This window comes from Macrotis lagotis, chromosome 1 (genome assembly GCF_037893015.1).
Source record: "Macrotis lagotis isolate mMagLag1 chromosome 1, bilby.v1.9.chrom.fasta, whole genome shotgun sequence".
In the NCBI taxonomy this organism is placed as follows: Eukaryota; Metazoa; Chordata; class Mammalia; order Peramelemorphia; family Peramelidae; genus Macrotis; species Macrotis lagotis.
In genome coordinates this window covers 221926191-221948640 of record NC_133658.1, presented here as the reverse complement: position 1 = coordinate 221948640, position 22450 = coordinate 221926191, and the positions used below count along the sequence as shown (strand labels likewise).

The 22450-nt window shown below is 32.5% G+C and overlaps 1 protein-coding gene across 1 annotated transcript in view; it reads right to left on the bottom strand.

The window, feature by feature from the left end:
* The window catches only part of LTBP1 (latent transforming growth factor beta binding protein 1), a 490138-nt gene that overhangs the window by 428267 nt on the left and 39421 nt on the right, over positions 1-22450 (bottom strand). Inside the window, exon 3 of the mRNA XM_074209684.1 lies at positions 583-880. Within this exon, the coding sequence (XP_074065785.1) occupies positions 583-848 (266 nt within the window). The 5' untranslated portion in view covers positions 849-880. The remainder of the gene's footprint in view (positions 1-582; positions 881-22450) is intronic.

Here is a 22450-nt window from a genome sequence, read left to right as displayed (position 1 = left end):
AGTATTTGGGAAAGAATGAAGTTTAAGAAGTCTGGAAAGATTGGAGGGGGCCAGGATATGAAGGGCTTTGAATGTCAAACACAAAATTTCACATTTGAACCTGAAGGTGATAGATATAAAAACATACATCAGATATTTAATTAGAAGGCTGTGAGTTTGTGTGTGTGTTTTAAAGAACAAAATCAGATGTAAGAAAGAGTTAAAACATGAATACGTCAAAGGAGTAAAACCATATTTTATGCTATAGATCACAAGATCACAGAACAAGAGTTAGAAGGCAATTCAGATGCCAGCAAATCCAACACTTTCATTTTGCAGATGGGCAAACTGAGACCGAGAGATGTAATATGTCTTGTTCAAGGTTATACAAATATGAGTCAGATGTGAGCACTAAACTCATGTCTTTTAACTCCAGAGAGAGTAGTGCCCTTCCTAGTGAACTGAGTTGCCTCCCCCAATCTTGGGAAATACTACAAAAATAAAAGTAAACTTGAAGTCATTCCATAGAATATATTAAAAGCATAATTAACAGATTATTGAATAGGAAAATCTAGGGATAGGAGGGAAGTAAAGAAAGCTTACTGTGAATGCAACTGTTGAGAGATTCCTACTGAAGTCTTCGGCTTTAGAGTCAAGGTCATCTGAGCCACAGGACTGACTCTCTGTGCAATCTCCACCTTCTTAGATGAAGGATGCTGTACAGCCTGTTCTGGGATGATCCACGAAGAAGATCCAGGGCCCTGACTGCCAGAAGCAGAGGTAGAAGAAGTGTCTTGCATGAGTGTATTTTCACAGGCCTTGCCTTTTGTTCCTGGTTTGCATACACACAGCTGAGGCCGAAGACACATCCCTCCATTCTGGCATTGTGGAACACAGTTGGCTATAAAAATAAATCAAAAGGCATACTTTTAAAGCAAAGAGTAATCAATATATCATTAATCTTCCCTAAGGTTCTATAATATGGGGATAATTCCTAATAGTCCAAAGTAAAATATACACAGAAATAAATCATTCATGCTGGTATCATCCCCTTCTTTCACAAAAGTTTTCAATTTAGTCCATTATCAGATTTTTTGTTGGATTATAAATTTATAATATAATTGAAAAGCTTAGAATAAAACCTTGCATATCATCTAATCTTGTCTTTTCATTTTTAATGTGGGATATATCCCAAAGATTTGCCCAAACTTTGCCCAGGCAGCCAATGGCAGAGCTGGAATTGAAAATCAAGACCTCCTGAATGCCAAGCAATTCTAAAATGGGGCTGGACTTGGAATCAGATGACCTAGGTTCAAATCCTGATTAATACTACTTAATACCTGGGTAAATTACTTTACCTTATCTAGACCTCATTCTCCTCAAATATAAAACAAGAGGACTAGAGGAGAGATGGTCTCTAAGGTCCCTTCCATTCTAAATCTATGCTCTAATGTCATAAAAAAGTCCATGAAAAAGTATTTCAAACACCAAAATTCACTTTACAACAAAATTATTCAACAATGCTTCTGTGCAACAAAATTACCCTTTAACATTAGATTGCATGTGAGGATCAAGTGAAGATCAGTATTGAGCCAGGACATGAAAAGAAAATGACAGGTAAAGATTTCTGTCATTTTTCTAGGTTCTCCAGGTGACAGTAAATATTTTCAAATGAGAGCTAGAGAAATGACTAAAATACTTAATCTCATAAAGTCAAGACATGCTCAATTCAGTTTTGTATTAAAGGAGAAACTCTGGCTCCTTGTTCTAACCCCACTACTGCACTCCATAAATCCCACAACAAATGAATTTCTTCTCCTAACTCCCACCTAATCTAATCAGCAAGTATAATAAACTAGACTGGATTAGAAAATAAGCTTAGCTTCCTTCAATTAGAACATTTTTTACTGAGGAGTCAGGCGACTGAGATATAGAACAGCATTTGTTGTTGTTACTGTTCATCCTTTATTCTCAAAAAGAACCAGTGACATCATGAGGAGGGTGATGGATAAAAGATGGATTAATCCATCTGAGCTGCATAAAGTCTTCTGCCTTACCCTCTCCTGTAGAGTTTTAAAATTTGCAAAGCACTCTACGTGTGTGTGTGTGTGTGTGTTTGTGTGTGTGTTTGTGTGTGTGTGTGTGTATTACAAATAGGGAAACGCTGAGGCAGGAGGGCCTCAACTGGAGACCAGAATTGAATTCATCTTCCTGGCTCCAAGTCTCCTACTCTTATCTGCTGTTCCATCAGGTTGCAAAGGAGAAACACTGTTTTAAATCAAAAAATGCCCTTTAAAGAGAATGATAATAGTAATAAAAACAATAATAGCCCAATACTTTGTCTCACTTTACAATAACATGATGCCAAATACCTACCATAAGAAGCAATAGGAGAGTGTATTTAAATGCTAAGATATAGAACACTAAAATGTCTTAGGCAATTTAGAAAACAGAAATCAAGCTTTTAAAAAGTGTCACAGATAATCTTGACCTTATCTCACACACACACACACACACACACACACACACACACACACACACAGACCTTTTAAAATACTCTCTAAGATCCCTTCTACAACTAAAATATCATGACTTAAATAATGTAATTCCAATGTGGTCGGTCACCCCATAAGCACTGCCACTCTAAGGTGCCAAACATCATGTCTAGGTACAAGGCAAAAAGCAATCCATGCTCTTAAGGAACTCACAACATAAAGTGAAAGACAATATACAAACAACAATGTACAGAATAAATATGGAGATTATCAACAACATTTGAGATGGTGAAGGGATAGAGGTCAGGATTCTTATCCAAGGACCTATTGGTTCATCACAGAAGCCTGCTGACTTATCTGCTGTTTTCCTCTCTACACCTGGATAGTGCTTATTTTAAGACTCAAGGACTAAGAATTCCATGGCTACAGAGGAAACCTTCAACACACAAGAATGGTCAGTCTCTAGCACTGAAAATACTTTTCATGTCTGTTGCTACAGACAGGATGAGATTTTCTTTAAGTTTTCAATTAGAAACACATTTTAGTTTAACATCTGAGAATGATTTCCTCTCCTTTTCCTTCCTAAGGTGTACTGCTAACATTTATAATCTAATAGGAAACCTGAACAAGCAACTTGTAAAACTGATTGAATATTAGAAAGCACTAGAATCTTATAAAGTAACACTTAGGGTTTATGTCTATTATTCTGATTGTTTGTAAAGAATTCCTGAAACACAGGTGTCTCAACATACCGATCAGAAGTGTTTAATTAAAAGTATACAATGATAAGATAACAGAGGTAGCTAAGTGGTACAGTGGATACTTAGGTGGATCTAGAGCTGGGAAGAGTTGAGCTCCAATCCATCCTTACACCCTTACTAGTTGTGTGACACTGCGCAAGTCACTTAACCTCTGTTTGCCTTAGCTTCCTCATTTATGAAATAGAAATAATAATAGTAGTTATCTCCCAAAGTTCTTGTGAGGAACAAATAACCATATGTAGATTGCCTTGTAAACTTTAAGCTATTATAGAAATGCTATTGTTATCATCCATTTGAATTCAAGTTTAGGGTTGGAAGAGATCACAGAAGCCATGTAGTCCAAAGTCTTCATTTTACAGCTAAGGAGATGAACTTGGCATTTAACCAAAATTATCTGATTCCATATTGATATTCTTTCCACTGTATTTGCAAAAGGAAAAATGCAGTTAAAAACCATTAAGTTGACATGATCTGATACTATAACAACAGAAATGAGAACTCAAAAGGATCCAGAGATGATCTACTCTTAGCCCCCTCATTTTTCTGACTTGTCCAAGGTCATCACATTAGTACAACCAGCATTTGAACCTAGGCACAACTGGAATACAAATCCAAAACCCTTGCTATGATACCATGCCATCTGTGTTTTCTGAAGAAAAAAGTCTATGTTCCTTGATAGTATTTCTTTAGATTTCATATTTCCTTAATAAAAACCTTCCCTGTTTGCCCTTTTCAATAATAATATTTCCCCATTCCCCTCTAAAATCCTGCAACAGATCCTTAGAATATAAAACAAGAAAGAACCTTAGAGGTCATCTAATCTAGTAGTCCCTTCATTTTGCAAATGAGGAAACTGAGATCCTAAAGATCTGATGTGACCTACTCAAATTCACACAGATAGTAAATAGCAGAGAAGGTATTCAACTCCAGGTCGTCTTCCTCCAAATGTAATGCTCTCAACCCTATATCATGCTGTACCATTGCTACTTACTTGGTATTTATAATATAATTCCTTATATTTAGTTATCTATCAGTACTATCACAATATCAAAGAGACAGTAAGGAGGAGTCTCTGGCACACTGGTTACATTCCCCACACGACAAACTTTTAGGAAGACAAAGACACGAGAAAATAAGGGCTTGGCAGGTATGGGTAGTGCAATATGTTTCATTGGTGGGGGAGTATAGACATAGATAAAATCTCAAAACCATGTAAGACTTTCTATATGTTAATTATGCTTTTTTCTACTTCCCCATGTAAACTTAAAGTTTCTTGTAACCAAGGATGTACAGGGATATGCTTTAGCAGAGACCCTTGCTCACAGGAAGCACATAATAAATATTCTTGATTACTTGATAGATTTATCCCCAATAGCACCCAGCACCGTGAACTGCATATAACAGATGTCCAACAAATGTTTATTTATTAAAGTAAAAAAAAAAGTAAAACTATGTGCCTTTATCTCTTATCCTTTCATGGTGTCCAAGGGCCACTATAAAAGAAACATACCTAACAGTAGGCAATAAAAATCTTCTATCATGTACACCTCATAAAAATGTATTTAATGAGATTGCTTACTTCATATCTGGAATTAATTTATTCAATAATAGTAAAATTAAACAGTGCCCAATACTTCAAATAGATGTTCTCTACCAAAATAAATATTGAAGTGCTTCTTTATATACTATTAGGCAAAGTCCTGGTCCATGCTCTGCTATGCTAAGTCTAAATCCATGGTGAGAAATCATTACTCTTAGACTTAGATTCCAGAATCATTTTAAAAAAACCCAAGTAGAGAATGTGTTTAAAAAACTTTTTGAAGAATTCTGAGAAAATGGACCAAAACAGAAGCTCTCTGGGAACAGATTCAAGGTGCAGAATGAACTATACATTTTTAGACATGGACAATGAGGAAATGAATATACTTTACTTAATTAAGCATAGGTTCCACATACATTGTTTTCTTTTTTTTTTCTTTTCAAGAGGGGAAGGAGGAAGAGAAAATACTAAAAAAAAAAAAACCAACTCTGAAGATCATAAGTTCAAAGAATTAAAGGACTTACAACTATAATGGATCAGAAAGATGATCTAATACAATCCTATTCATTTTATAGATGAGGAAACTAAGGCCCAGAGAAAGCAAGTGACTTGCTTAAAGTCAACACATAGGCAACCATGTAAGTGACAGAACAGCATTCAAATCTCGCTCCAGGTCTGTCTGAAATCAAAATCAATTCTCATTCTACTATGCCCAGGCTGCTTTCACCTTCTGTGATCCTCATTCACAATAAAAAATAAAGAGACATGAAAACAAAATAAATCCTCTTCCCCAAAATACAAGAAACAAAGTTGTTTTTTTTTAATTTAGGGTGTAATTTTTGGAGCACTACAATAGTAGAGGGAGTTCCCTACATGAAAAAGAGAAAGACAGAGACAGAGATCAATAGAAAGCTGTATATGCTTATATACACATATAGACAGATGCTTAGGTTTGTTCAACATTTCAACATCCTACTCCATTCTAACAAAAAAGATCTTGACATTCTTTACACTTCATATGATGATATTTCTAGATTAGCAAATTTTGCACCTAAACCCAGAGAAAAGTTTTAGTACAGGCATGAACTCTATTATTTTAATTTCAAAAAAACATTAGTTATATTTAAAACATGTCCTGGAGCATTACTGGACAAACAAGTTATCACCCTGCTACTTGGCCCCTTAACCAAACAAGTTGCAGCATGCCTATTACATGTATCCTGGGGAGAAATGTGAGTCTCACACTGTGTTTTATGTGATCAGAGACAGCAGGTGAGAAACTGCTCTACTGTAACTTCACAGCAATTCCCAGCTGCCCTTTGAAGTTATTCAGTAACCCTGAATACTATCTAATCACAAGAAACATAGCATGAAGTCACATATTTTAGAATATTTTAATGTCTGGTCTGTCTGTAGGTCAAAAACAAATAAATACTTCTACTGTAAAAAATCTTGGACTAAACCTCTTTCAAGCCCCTGGAGCTGAACTGCTGCTACTGGAGTCCTCTATTTCTTCTGCTTAGCAGAAGAATGAAGTAAATGATGTGTTGCACAATAGTGAATTTTTTAGATAATGGAAAAAAACTTTTTAACTCTGTCATAAACATCCTTTTAAAGTGTTTGTATATATGTATTTAGTATGTGTATATGTATGTATTATATATGTATATACATACCCTTCCCTCCTTACCCAGAAGACGAGTAACATGCCATTCCATTAAATTCATACATTATGATTTGTTCACTCATTCATACTCATTGGCTACATAGGTTGTATCAAGTTATTGTTATTTTGAGTAATTACTATGAGTATCACGATTCCCATTGTACAGATAAGAAAGAGATACAGAAAAAAAGATCAATCTATGAATCTGTGCAACTCCTTTCAATTACAGTCTAATGAAAATCCTCTAGGAAGACAAATTTTAAAATAATGTCACACTGCAACAGCATAATATACCAAATTTTGCAAAATAAAGGAGGATATGAATCGCAACATAAAGTAATGTCTTATTCCTTTTTTATTCTTATTCTTTTCAAATAGCATATTATTACTAATAACAAAAACTTCTAGTTACATTATTCTTTAAAGTTTGAGAAGCACCTTATGTACAATACATCTTTCAAAAAAGGCACAAACTCCTCAAATTCTGTTCAAACAGAAGCTAGATTGCTGAATGGAGATGTTAAAAAGGACCATGTGTTAATTGAAAGTTTGACTAAATAACCTTCCAACCCTGAGATTCCAAGATTCTAATCTTGCCTTTTCTTGATGACTCAGAATCATCATTATAAACATTCATGCACATAAACACTGGTCAGTGTTTTCTTGTTTCTACACCTCCCCTTTCAGTGTTGAACTACCACATGGCCTTATGCCTGCCTCTAAGAGTCTTCCTTCTTATCCTGGTTCCAATCCTGTTCCTCAGCCCTGATCCAGTTTCCTGCTTCTAATCTCCCTATGGTCTAGGAAACCAGATCACCAGGCTTATTAAAAAAACAGCCACTCCATGTGAGGATCTCAAGAGTACTGTGTCAGCCATTACAAGTATTTAGCAATCTCTTCCCCTCTCCTCACCTTACCTTAATAGCCAGAGAGCTTAAGTTATAAGAAGTCTGACTTTTCTTTGCATGACATAATTGAAATTAGCCTTTATTTGGGATGAAGCATTACTAATAAAAATATGATACTTTAGAGTCCTATTTGTGGAATAATTTAATTGATTCATACAACACATAATGAAAAATAATAAGTAACTGTTCTGTTTTTTCCATTGCTTTTTTAGGAAGTTTTTAAGAAATTCAATTTAAAAAGAAAAAACAGCTCATGTAATTCTTATCCCTAATGCAAATAATATACAGATGCAATTACACAATTTTAATGTGGTCAAGGTACTAATAAACATACAAAACATACTCATTCTCAAAAATAAATTATATACAAACCTTTGTACTGTAATTTTTAAAGTATCCTAGAGTTATCTAATCCCCTCATATTTTATTGGTTATAATGGAAAGGAAAATTAAGTTACTTTCCAAAGGTCACACAGTTAGTTACACAATCAAAAAGTTTATTATCTATATACTTATAATCTGCATATATATATATACATATATATATATGCATGTATTATCTGTATGTATATTAAGAATCTGTGATTGGGACTTCCAGGTCCTAAGAGCAACAAGGCAGACTAGATATTTTAACTGATTCCTACAACCTTTTCAACTTCTCCAATATAGAAATTATGCATCAAAGATAAGACAACTCCAGTGTTTCCATAGACTAAAACACAAAGAATCCAAAACAAGGTTAAAAACAAAACATAGGAACTAACACTCAATTACCCTGAGCTCACTCAGTACCGCTCCCTCACATCTCATGCTACCAGTAGGAAGGTCACACAGGCAGACCCAAGGACACAATATAGGTTCATATAAAAACTCTTCCCTAAACCCCAATTCCCCACCCCCTCTCTCTCTTTCCATGGTCATAAAAACCCTGACTCCAGAATTTGTAAGTTTCTTCAGGTCTCAACAGTCAGCTTGGCCACCATCCCTTAGGGGTATAAGCCTGCTAGTGGCTGCAATCCAGAAGCACTAGTGATGCAACTGCTTGTGCCAATAGACTCTGAACTGCTACCAAAAAACTAATGAAAAGAATGGTTTTTTAATGGTTTTTTTTCAGGTGACCAGGACAGTAGTCTGTGTATTTAAGGAGCTGTCTCCACTAGGTCTGAGTCTCTGTTCTTATCACCCAAAAGTCAGTTGAGGCAAAAACCTAGGCTGATGAACCATAAATTGACCAATATGATAGGAGACTGAGGCACAAAACTGCAATCAGATGGGAAGGAGTAAAAAAGTGAGCAATAAGGAAAATAAGGAGGAGGAGGTGAGGTGAGTAAAAATACCAAAAATTCCAAAAATACCAAAAAAGGTCTTGAGCATAAATATAAATCAACAGAAATATTAGCAATAACAGAAGGAAACATGGCCTCCAGATCTAGTAAACAAGTTCTGTAATTATGACTAAATACTGCAAAACAAAGGAAAATGATCCACATTTGATGAGACAAAGGATTCAGTAGAAGTTGAAAAGATCATGAAACCATAATATGTTCTTTGTGAGTGGTTTAAAATAGAAATGATAATTGTGACAATTAAATTTCTGTCCTGCACAGCAAAAATAATGGGCAGAATAGAAAAATTTGATTCTACAATGGCAAGCCTGACCAAAGAAACAAAAGAACAATAAATTGGATATGCAAATACACAGAAGTGAAAGACAATCTAAAGAGAGAAGTAAAAACCACAATTATTAAAAGAAATATGTTCACTAAGCAAATAAAGCATACTGAACTCAAAAACAACAGATACGGAAACAACCTAAAGATTAAATCAACTAGAAGAAAAAGACAAGGCTAAATACCCTTAAGATCATAATGATGGAAATAATACAAGAGAATTTCCCAGATCTTCTGAAAATAGAAATTGAAATTCCCAAATGAAAGAATTCACAAATTGCCTCCAGAAAAAAAAATAATAAGCCAAGTTCATAAAATCCAAGACAGAGTGGTTAAATTTAAAATTCAATTCAGAAAGAACTCAATAAAAGAGCAAATAAGCAAGGTGGAATCACTGAAGAACCAAAAGAATAATCAGAACATAATATAGCATGATAAGATGTATGATAATAAAACTAAGAATCCAAAAGAAGTAGATTATTTTCAAAAAATATATAAAAAGTTCAAACTCTCAAAAGACCATATACAAGCCTAAAATAACCCAATAACAGAAAAAGAAATAGATCGAGTTTTAGAGGAGCTACCAAAGGAAAAAAAATCTGAACCTTCAGAGAATTCTATCAGGATTTTTTAAAATTGTTTTTTGAATTTTACAATTTTCCCCCCAATCTCACTTCTCTCCCCACTACTCCCCACAGAAGGCAGTCTGATAGTCTTTACATTGTTTCCATGCTATACAGTGATCAAAACTGAATGTGTTGAGAGAGAAATCATATCCTTAAGGAAAAAATAAAGCATAAGAGATAGCAAAATTGCGTAATAAAATAACTTTTTTTAAAAAATGAAGGTAATAGTCTTTGGTCTTTGTTTAAACTCAACAATTCTTTCTTTGGGTACAGATAGTATTCTCCATCACAGAAACCCTAAAATTGTGCCTGATTGTTGTACTGATGAAATGAGCAAGTCCATTAAAATTGGAAGGACCTTTTTAATATCATAATAATCATTTATCTACATAGGTAATGTAAATAGATGAGATTCTTTTCCAATAAAAGGAGTAAAGAAAGCTTATTTGATATACTACTAGAAATATCAACAGAGCCAGGAAAAAAGAGTCAAAAGAATAAAATTAGGCAAAAATGAGATTTAAATTATTCCTGTTTGTTGTTGATTTTATTGCTTACTTGAAAAACTCCATGGAATCAGCAAAGATACCAAAAATTAATAGCATCAGCAATGCTGGAGGCTATGAAATAAATCCTAAAAATCAAAACTTTTCCATATAATAATAATAAAACACAAGAAGCAAAAAGAGAAAGAGAAAGATTATTCCAAATAACTATAAAACTAATATCTGGGTATCAACCTCCCAAAACAAAAAAAGGATTTGTATAGATTCAGTTACAAAGCACTCCTTAAAGAATTAAAGAATAACCTAAATAGTTCTCATGGCTAGGCATATCAACATAACAATAATGACATTACCAAAATTAATTTACACTTTTAATGTTAAACCAATCAAATTACACAAAGGATAATTTATAGAGCTTGATAAAATAAAAAACAAATTCATTTGGGAAAAAGAAAAGATCTGGAATATAAAGGGAAATGATGAAAAGAAGCAAGGACAAAGGGGAAATTGCAATTATATCAGAATTTAAACTATATTATCAAACATTACTCATCAAAACTATATAGCAATGGTTAAAAAAATAGAGAAGTTAATGGAACAGGACAAGAAAGATGTAGAAACAATAGAACTTAATAATCTAGTTTTCAATAAAGAGAAAAACATCCAAGGGGAAAACTCCCTCTTTGAGAAAAACTGGGAAAACCACAAAACAGTATAGTAGAAATTAGTATTGGACTAGTACCTCACACCATATTTCATAATAAATTCTAAATAAATATAAGACCTTAATATTAAAAATCATCACATTAAAAATTAAAAGAGAAACAGATCATGGACCTATCACAGAAATGGATAAGAGCTATATTCTTAACTAAAAAAGACAGAGGTCATTAAAAAAAGGTAAAATAATTTTAATTAGTTGAAACTGAAAAGATTCTGCACATCAATGCATTTAGGATAAGAAGAGAAGTGGTCAAATAAGAAAAAATCTGTATCATATTTAACTAATAAGGGTTTGGGATCTAAGATTCATACATAGTATATAATTATATGTATATAAGTGTGCATATATATATATATATATATGCATATGTATATATATATATAAAACTAATGACTAATAGTCATCTGTTAATTATCAAAAGGAATAACCAAACAGTTCTCAAAAGAACTGCAAAGTATTCACAACATATGGAAAAAATGCTCTAACACATTAATAATAAGAGAAATGCAAATCAAAAAGGTTTCATTTCATACTCTGCAAATTAACAAAAATGACAAAAATGGCAATAATGTTGGAGGGTTTATGGGAGGAGAGGCACATCAATACATAGTGGAACAATGAACTAGCACAATCATTTTGGAAAGCAATTTAGAATTATGAAAATAAAATTTACATTTTAAAAATGTAACCACACCCCATTGATAAGAAGAAAAAAAATCCTAATTACTCCAAAATATTTATAGCAATACCCTTTGTGATAGTTAAGAGTTGGAAACAAAGTAAATGTCCATAGACTGAAGAATGGATAAACAAATTGTAGTATATGAATGTAATGAAATACTATTCTACTGTAAGTAATGATGCATTTGATGCATGAGAGGCATAAAAAGATCTATATGAACCTAAGCAAATCCCCCCCAAAATATACATAGTAACTAAGTCAATGTAAATAGAAAGAACAATACACTAAGAAATCAAAAGAAAATATAACAAAATTATAAAGATAAAGTAGAACTCAAGTGAGGGGATATGAGAAGATATCCCTTAGTGGAAATTGGAGGTACAACAGGTATTTCACATTGTACATGTTTATTTTTTTAAACTTTATATATCATTCAGTTTTACTGATTTTTTTTTCTCTCTAACTAAAAAATCAACAACCCTCTTTGCCATATAGAATGAGTTTTAAATATGGGGAAGGGGAAGGATATATATATATATATATATATATATATATATATATATATATACACACATATATATATAATGGTTATGTAAGATTCAAATAATTTTTAATGTTATTTTATTTTTTCTATTTACATGCAAAAATAGTTTCAACATTCATTTTTTTGGTGAGTTTTTAAGCTCCACTTTTTCTAGCTTCCTCCCTTCTCATTCAATTACAACAAGTAATCTGATATAAGTTATACATGTAAAATCATGAAGAAATAGAAATAGCTAATCAAATATTTTTAAAAGAAAGAAAAATGTATAATTGTTCCAAATGTTACTAAACTGTGAATAAGCTTTGGCAATTATAAGACTACTAGGTCTATACTCCAAAAGAAATCAAAGAAAGAAAAAAACCCCATATGTACAAACATATTTATAGTAGCAAAGAACTGGAAATTGAGAGGGTGCCCATAAATTGGGAAGTGACTGAACAAATAATAGTATTTGAATGTAACAGAACACTATTATTTGATAAGAAATTATGAAGGGGATAGTTATGGAAAAACTTGAGAATAGTTCTATGAAGTGATACAGAATAAAGGGAACAGAATCAAGTGAATAATTTATACAACACTATAGTAAGATAATGCCAATATTTAAAACTGGCAATACTCCTAAATTAATTTATATTATATATATATATATATATATATAGCAATTAAATACTATACCAATTACTATACTATATACCATACTATACCAATGAAATACATAAAATAATTTATTTGGTGGAGCAAAAAACGAAAATATCAAGAGAAATCACTTTAAAAAGTTGGAATGTAAATGGAAGAAAACTTCTAAGCAACTAACTACAAATTTTTCTACTATATCCCACTGCCATTTGCAAAAAAAAAAAATGATTTGACATTTCATTCCTCATTTTTCTACTCCTCTCATTCTTCCTGCCTAAGGATACTATAACAGCTGTTACCAAGAAAAGAAATCTGGAAATATGCCAATAAATTCCAGTGATCAGAAAAAAAGGAAAGGAGGGGGAAGGTGAAAAAATTGACTTTTCACATAAAATTTGAAGTGTGAAGACAGTTTGAGGCTAGTAAAAAAATGTGACTAAATTGCTAAAGCTTTAGGGACTGAAATTTCTACAATGAGAACAATATATGATGCACAGAAGCAACCTACCAGGTTTTTTGATACTGCTCTATATTTCCATAATTTTTACTTCACAACTTATTTTAGTACAACATGGCATTCTTTACATTCAAATGTAAACCTATTGGCAAAACCTTTTTTTTTAATTAAAGTTAAAAATGTCCTATTAAGAGAGAAAGAAGCCTATTGAAAAATAAATTTATAAAGAGTTTCTCAAAATGAAATGATTGCCTACTATTTCAGTACAAATTTCAGCCTATGTACTCACATTCTGCTTACAGAGACTTCAAAGTGATGAACTAGAGAGAGAGAGAGAGAGAGAGAGAGAGAGAGAGAGAGAGAGAGAGAGAGAGAGAGAGAGAGAGAACGCATTGCTTTACTCAGTCCCTGAGGGCAGAATTTGACCTTTTCCAGTCAAACTTCAGCATTAATCTTAAAATTGTCTTGTATATCATTTCAAAGAGGTTTTTATCAGCCCAGAAAAATCTTCCCTTCTCACAACTGACTCATATCAGAATAATGCAGTGACAGGGGAAATGAGCACAAGGGAAATGGCAGGTAACATCAGTGATTTGAGTTACAATGTTTCTGGCTTAAGCTCCCCGTTCAAAGTGTCAAATTAACTTTCTTCATTGAATGAACACTTATTACTTGAGTGGCAGGAAAGATCTTTTCAAATAAAATTACTTATTTTGAAAATATTCCTTAAAATGAATCCATAATCAATGCAACTAAATTCAATAACCACTGATTAAATACCTACTATATGACAGCAAGGTAACCCAGTGAATAGAGAGTTTATTCATTTTCCTAAGTTCAAATCTAGCCTCAAACATTTACTAGCTATGTAACCCTGAACACATCACTAAACCCTGTTTGACTCAATTTCTTTATCTGTAAAATGAGCTGGAGAAGGAAATGGCAAAACCACTCCAGAAACCTTTGCCAAGAAATGTCAACAAGAGCTGGACATGATTGAAAAAAAAAACAAAAACTCAATAACTACATGCCAGACAATGTGCAAGTAACTATGGATATAAAGACAAAAAAAATTAAATAGCTCCTTCCCTCAGGAAGTTTACAGTTTACCAGAGAAAATGCAATATTTACTTTAGAAGCAACTAAATAATCAAATACTCGGGAGTCTACCTTTCAAGACAAACACAAGAACTATATAAACACAATTACAAAACACTTCACACAAATAGTCAGATCTAAACATTTGGGGAAAATATCAATTGTTCATGGTTAGGTCAAGTTAATGTGATAAAAATGACAATTCTATCTAAATTAATCTACTTATTCAGTATCATACCAATCAAATTACCAAAATAAATTTTTATAAAGCTTGAAAAAATGTAAAAAAGATTTCAACTCAAAAAAGGTCAAGAATATCAAGGGAAAGGATGAAAAAATGCAAAGGAAGGTGGTCTAGCTATACCAGATCTAAAATTACATTATAAAGTGGCAGTCATCAAAATTGTCTGATACTGGCTAGGAAACAGAGATGGGAATCAGTGAAAAATATTAGGCACAAAAGAAACAGTAGTAAGTGGCTACAGTAATCTGCCATTTGATCAACCCAAAGAATGTAGCTTCTGTAAGTGAGAATTCATTATTTGACAAAACTACTGGGAAAACTGGGAAATAGTATGGCAAAAACTAAGCATTGACATCTCACACCCTATACAAAGATAAGGTCAAATGGGTACAGAAATTAGACATCAAAAGTACTACCATAAGCCAAATTAGGAGAACAAGAAATATAGCCTATTTGTCAGATCTATGGAGAAGGGAGAACTTTTATGACTAAAGAAGAGAAAATGAACAGTATAAATTGCAAAATGAATAATTTCAACTCCATTAAATTTATTTGGGGGGGGTTGAAAGGCAGTGGGGTTCAGTGATTTGCCCAAGACCCACAGCTTGGCAATTATTAAGTGTCTGGGGCCAAATATGAACTCAGGTCCTCCTGACTACAGGACTGGTACTCTATCCATTACCTTACCTAGCTGCCCCTAAACTACATTAAATTTAAAAGGTTTTGCACAAATAAAACCAATGTAACCAAAATTAAAACAAATGCAGAAAGCTGGGAAACTATTTTTACAGTCTGTATTTCTGATAGACCTCATTTCTAAAATATAATCCAATATATAAAACAAGTAATTCCCCAATTGATAAATGATCATACAATATAAATAGATAGTTCTAAGATGAAGAAATTAAAGCTATCTAAAATCATATGAAAAAATCCTCCAGGGGCAGCTAGGTGGTGCAGTGGATAAGCACCTGCCCTGGAGTCAGGAGTACCTGAGTTCAAATCTGGTCTCAGACACTTAATAATTACCTAGCTGTGTGGACTTGGGCAAGCCACTTAACCCCATTTGCCTTGCAAAAATCTAAAAAGAAAATCCTCCAAATCATTATTGATTAGAAAAATGTAAATTAAAACAACTCTGAGGTACCACTTCATACCTATCAAATTGGCTAAAATGACAGAAAATGAAAATTATCAATACTGGAGAAGATATGGGAAAACTGGGACACTAAATGCCCTATTGGTGGAATTGTAACTACTCTAATTATTCTGGAGAGCAATTTGGAAATATGCCCAAAGGGCTACAAAAATATTATACCTTTTTATCTAGCAATACCACCACTATATCCCAAAGAGTTCATAAAAAAAGGAAAAGGACCCATAAGTACAAAAATATTTATAGCAATTCTTTTTGTGATGGCAAGAATTTGGAAAATGAGGGGATGCCCATCAGCTGGGGAATGGCTGAACAAATTATGGTACACAAATAGGAGTACTATAAGAAATAAAGACTTTCATGAACTGATGCTGAGTGAAGTGAGCAGAACCAGGAGAACATTGTACACATTAAAAGTAACACTGTATGATGATCAATTGGAGTAGATTTAGCTCTTCTCTGTAATACAATGATCAAAGGCAATTCTAAAAGAATATATTGGAAAATGTCATCTACATCCAGAGAAAGAACTATGAAGTCTGAATGCTGACCAAAGCATAATATATTAAATTTTTAAAATTTATTTTTTTATTTTTTTCCTTCTCGTAATTTTTCCCCATTTGTACTAATACTTTCTTCATAACAAAGCTAATGGAAATATGTCTAACATGACTGTGCATGTGTAACCTAAATCAGATTTCTTGCTATCATAGGGAGGGGGGGAGGAAAAGAAGAAAGGTGAAGAAAAATGTGAACATAAAATCTTACAAAAATTAATGTTGAAAACTATATAATTTGAAAAAATAAATAAAAGAAGTAATTAAATACAAAGCAATACATAAGCATACAAAGCAATTTCAAGAGGAAAAGAAGGCTAATAACTAAGATACTATCTAATAAGACAAGGTAATATGTTTTGTGCCCAAGAAGTAGAAAATACAATTTATATTTTCAAGTTAAACCACATTTTAAAAAAAGTTCTCCTAAAATGAAAAATGCAATAATCACAAGGACATAAATATCTAAATATATTATACAGTGAACATTCAGCCTACCATAAGACCAATAATCAAAGTCTACTCAAAATAATCAAAATGATCAATTACAAAATAAGCAAAAAACCTTCTAAGCCTCAGGATGAAATTCAAGCCCAACTTTCTGGAAGAAAGAGAAGGAAAAGGCATGATAGATAATCATGCTTCTAAGCAAGCAATCAATCAACCAAACAACATGCAGACCTAGCTACAGGTCATTACTACTAAACTAAAGAGTCATTTATAGAAACAGAGTTGAATTCAAAAGGTGAAAATAAAAGACCCAGCAGTTAATAAATCTCAAAGACAAAATTTTCAAACTATAAAAGTAAAAACTTACAAGAAAATATTATTCTTTTTGAAATCATCCTTCTACTATAGATAAAAACTTTAGATAAATTTTATTAGTCTAACATCTTTAAGTCTTCAGAACTCTGATCAATGCAATGAGTAATCATGGCTTCCCACTTCTTAGCAAAGAAGCAATGAGTGAAAATTGTAGGATGAGATGTATCTCTTTAGATGTGGTCAATGTTCTTATTTGTTTTGGTTGACTATACTTGATTATTACAAGGAAGGGGTTATATTGGCAGAAAAGCCAGGCACTAAGATGTGTGAGTAGTAAAAGTGATATAAAAAAGAGCATCAATGAAACATTCTAAAAATACACAAAGACAGAAGGAAGTTCACGAGAAGATGTAGGTAATCAAGGGATATTTGTTACTACCATGTTCTATTTAATATAGCCTTTAAAAAATAATGAAGCATAAATTCAGTTTTATATGCAGTTCTCTATTCCACTTCTTTGTATCCTAAAATGCTTGTGTTTTCTGATGATAAAGTTCATTAAATAAAGAAAATGAGTCTAAATTAAAACATTACCTTTTCCTACAAACTATCCTTACAATTTCTACCCCACGTAAAATATTAAATCATACCCTTTGTTGATCCAATTCTTCTGCTTCTATGCCTAATCTTTGCAAATTAATAAAAGGCTAAAGTAGATATAATTTTAGGAAGACCTATTTCTGGATATCACAAAAACTTGGCAATTCATTATAAAAATTTTTCATTATGAAAATAAAATGATAGAACATGCATGAAAAAGAAAGATAATAAGAGTCAGGAAACCTGGGTTCCAAACGTGGTTCTTCCAACTAGCTAGAAAATCTTGAACAAATTATTTCATTTCCATTTCCTCACTTAAGAACCAGTCTAAGTTTTATGTTTATTATGGAAAAGAGATTGAAAATGAATAGCCAGCAGAAGGAGAACCTAGAGAAAGTAGAGTCATGGAAGTCAATAGAAGTCACTGTTTAGTAATTACATATATATAATTTCAAATTGCTTTCCAAATGGTTATATTCATTCACAGGTTCCTCAATAATCAGTATATTAATATGCCTATTTTCCCATAATCCTTCTAAAACGTCATTTTCCTCTTTTGCCATTTATGTCTCCCTGATGGGTATGAGGTAGAATTTCGAAATTGCTTTAATTTGCATCTTCCTTTTTTGTAGTGATTTGGAAATATGAATTAGCTATAAATGTTTGCAATGTAAAAACAAAACACCAATCAACTTTTAAAAAATTCAGAAAAAAATAAAGGTACAAAGAACTGTTCTTTTAAGGTAATGATCTTTTTCTTTTTTAGGTTTTTGCAAGGCAATGGGTTTAAGTGGCTTGCCAAAGGCCACACAGCTAGGTAATTATTAAGTGACTAAGAGGAATTTGAACTCAGGTATTCCTGACTCCAGGGCGGGTGCTCTATCCACTGTACTACCTATCTGCCCCCTAAGGTAATGCTCTTTTAACAAAGAATGAGAAAGTTGTGACTTTTCAAAAAAAAATCATACTAAGGAAAAAGTATCTTGAAAATGAATGGTTTGAAGTATTTCCAATGTTATATTATTTTTGTTTTCAAAATAGGCATGCATCACCCATAAAATCCTTAGAACAGAATTTTCTAACCTATTTTTTTAAATGTATCAAAAGAAGGATTGCAGTAGGTTTTGAACCTATTTCTTCTTTGAAAACATAACATCTTCCTATAGTTTGTAAGAATAAATAATATCAAGAAATACAGTTTTATTGAATGAATTTAAATAAAAACATTTGTAAAATTGATAGATATAATTGAAAAATAAATATCTGGATTTAGCAAGGACAGATAATGGTTGGCTTCTTCCATTTGCATCCACACACTTTTGTAAGGTCTCTTTCAGCTCTGTTAAAAGAAGTTAAAAATCAAGTACCACAAAAAATTCATCTCAGCAAACTATCAAAATATAATATTACAAAGATCTAAAACAAATTATTCAAAAATTAAAAGCATATTCTATCACACTGTTCTCACTAAATGTTAATTTTTAAAAATAATCTTTAAAAAACTAGGTTGAATTTTTAAAAAGAAGCTAAAGATGGCAGACAGGGGAAGGAATTGATCAGTAACATCAAAAGCTGATGAAAGTTCAAGGATGATGAAGACAGAAAAAAACATCCAGAGGATTTAATAGTTAAGAAACTGTTAGCAATTAAGAAGAGTTAAAAAAATTGTTGAGACAGTTAGGTGGCACAATGGCTAGAGCACTGGGCCAAGAGTCAAGAAGACCTGTGTTCAAATCCACTTCAGACCCTGTTTGTGTGGCATAGGGCAAGTCACTTAACCTCTGTCTGCCTCAGCTGCCTTAAGTGAAATGGAAATAATACTACCTACTTCTCTGGATTGTTAGGAAGATCAAAGGAAGTAACATGTACAAAATAACAGGGCTACATGAATGCCAGCTGCTAATATTATCATTATCATCATTATTATTAATACTAGAAACAGCACTGTTAATAACTAGTTTTATATAATATACAGCAATTTGACAAAGATGCAATGCTTCTTCATTAGTTTCTAAGAATAACCGATTAATATCAAGAAAGATGGTAATAGTTAATAACAGAAGGGTTGAAAAGAGAGTGGAACATTTGTGTACTTTTTATGCAATTGTAAATCACTAAATTCATTCATGAAAATAACAAAAATATTTTATTATTTCTTTATTTAAGGCAATGGGGTTAAGTGACTTGCCCAAGGTCACACAGCTAGGCAATTATTAAGTGTCTGAGGCTGGATTTGAACTCAGGTGCTCCTAATTCCAGGACAAGTGCTCTATCCACTGTGCTACCTAGGTGCCCCCCAAAATAATAAAGATTTATGTAACTAAAGTGACTAAAAACATCCATACCCTTTGATGCAGATTCCAACTCAAGTATATAGGCATATATTCTATAGAGGGTATGGATAAGAAGATTTCCCTTAGGCACCTTAATTTTTCTAAAAGAATTTTCAGCAGTAGAAAAGAGCTTGAAACAAACTAGTTTCCCACTTTCTAGAGGAAAAACTAAACAATCCATAGTACCTTAATGTAATCAAATATTGCTATACAGAAAAAATGATGACAATAAATACAGGGGAGTAATTGGAGCAAAGCAAACAATATATGTATGTATGTACAGATATATATATATATATATATATACATATATATATGTATGTATATGGTAATGCATCAATTTAAATGTAAAAAACAACCACCACAAAACAACTAAAAATGAATGTTGAGAATTACAAAGAACAAGCAAGATCCTAAATACAAGGTATGGGAAGATAGCCCTTCTTTGAAGAAGTGGAAAGTTCAAAGATGTGGAATATAGCATTTTTTTTAGAATTTTTTGATATATTAATATGGTTTTGTTTATTTTTCTCCTTCTTCCTCTTTATTTAAAAATATCTTATTAGGGGATGGTTCTCTGGAAGAGTGGGAAAGGAAGGGAAAGAGATACTAGGAGAAATTTAGGAGATGTGGAAAAAATATCAATAATTTTCTTAAAGTGGTGACATTCAGACTCAGAACTTTTCCCTCTGAACCACAGTGTTGCTGTAAAAGGGAACACCCAATTTGCTATGTGATGCAACATTATTTACACATGTTGAAAAAGGTTGTTTCATAATATTCTCACAGCATTTGAATTATATTTCAATACTCTGGTTGAGCCAATGATTTAATACTAGAATACTAGAACTGTCAAGGTCCAGTTCCTTCATTTCCTAGATAAAGATACTAAAGGCTAGGAAGTCAGGTACCTGTCCAATGAGAAAGTAACATAGAGCTGGGAGCTGGGATTGGAACCCAGGTGATCTGACGCCAAATACAGGGTTTTTTCCTACCACACAACTCTGCAAGTCCTAGGGGATTAAATTTAAATTAAACAAGGGGTTTTTCTTAAAGTCTTCTAAATATAAGCTTATAAATCTATGAGAGCAGAGGATATTCTAAAGAATTTTTTAAGAAAACAAGTAGGCTACCACATATTAAAAGAGAAAGAAAAAAATGAGCAAAAAGGAGGCCAAGAAGGTGAGGGGTTTTCGTTGTTGCTTTTCAGTGAACACCAGAAATTAGGAATCATCTGTCATTTGACTGATTCATGGTATCCCTTGCACCAATACTTTCTTCCTTTCTTTGAATTCTTTTATCAGTTCCTTAGACTATTACAACAGTCTCCTGGTTGGTTGCACTATCTCCAAGGTCATACATCAATACCAGATCTCAAATGATACAATCCTGTACTAGAAAAGAGTTTGAAACAAATTTTCTCATTCACTGAGAGAAAACTAAACAAACTATGGTATATTATTGTATCAAATAATACTCTACAGTAAAAAATTATGAAAATGAATACAGAGAAACATGAAACCACTTACATGAATCAATGCAGGGGAGGATACAGAGCAAAGAAATAACATGTATGGTAATTCTCCAAAGAACAAACACCACAAAACAATTAAAAATAAATGATGCAAAATTACAAGAACAAGCAAGTTCCTATGTAAGAGGTATGAGAAGATAGCCCTGGCCACTCCTTTAAAGAAGTAGAAAAAAAATCCCATAAAACTTTATCATTGGTACTACTAAGGAATATAGAATTAGCATTACAATTCTCAAAAGCAAGTTGAAGGTATAGCCTTCAAAACTGAATTTTGACTTACCAGAACTACTGTTAGACAAAGAGATAAAGTAGAGGTGAAAGACTAAAATGTACAAAAATGTTCAAAGCAAAGTCTATTGTAATAAAGAACTGGAAATTAAGGGAAACTAAAAATACAAAATGGCTGATAAAATTATGATATATGTATATAAAACAGAAAAGAAAGATTCAGAGAACCTAGGAATATTTATATAAACCAGTAAAGAGGGAAGTAAACAGAACCAGAACAACGTATGCAATGATGACAATGAGTTTACATTTTTTTAAAAAACAACAAAAACTAAAGACAAAAGCTAAAAGACTGTCATCAATGCAATAATCAATCTTTATGAAACATGCTTCCCACCTCTTGATAAAGATGGTGAATAGAAGTACAGAATGAGACAGGTCTTTTCAGGCACAGCCAGCATATGGATTTGTTTGCTTGGTTATGGCTTATTGATTACAAGATAGGTTATTGTTGTTGCTGTTATTATTGTTTTTAAGGGGGAAGAATTGAAGAATTAATAATAGAGATAAAATAAAGAAAATAGGGGCAGCTAGGTGGCATAGTAGATAAAGCACCAGCCTTGGAGTCAGGAGTACCTGGGTTCAAATCTGGTCTCAGACACTTAAAAATTACCTAGCTGTGTGGCCTTGGGCAAGCCACTTGACCCCATTTGCCTTGCAAAAACCTAAAGAAAATAA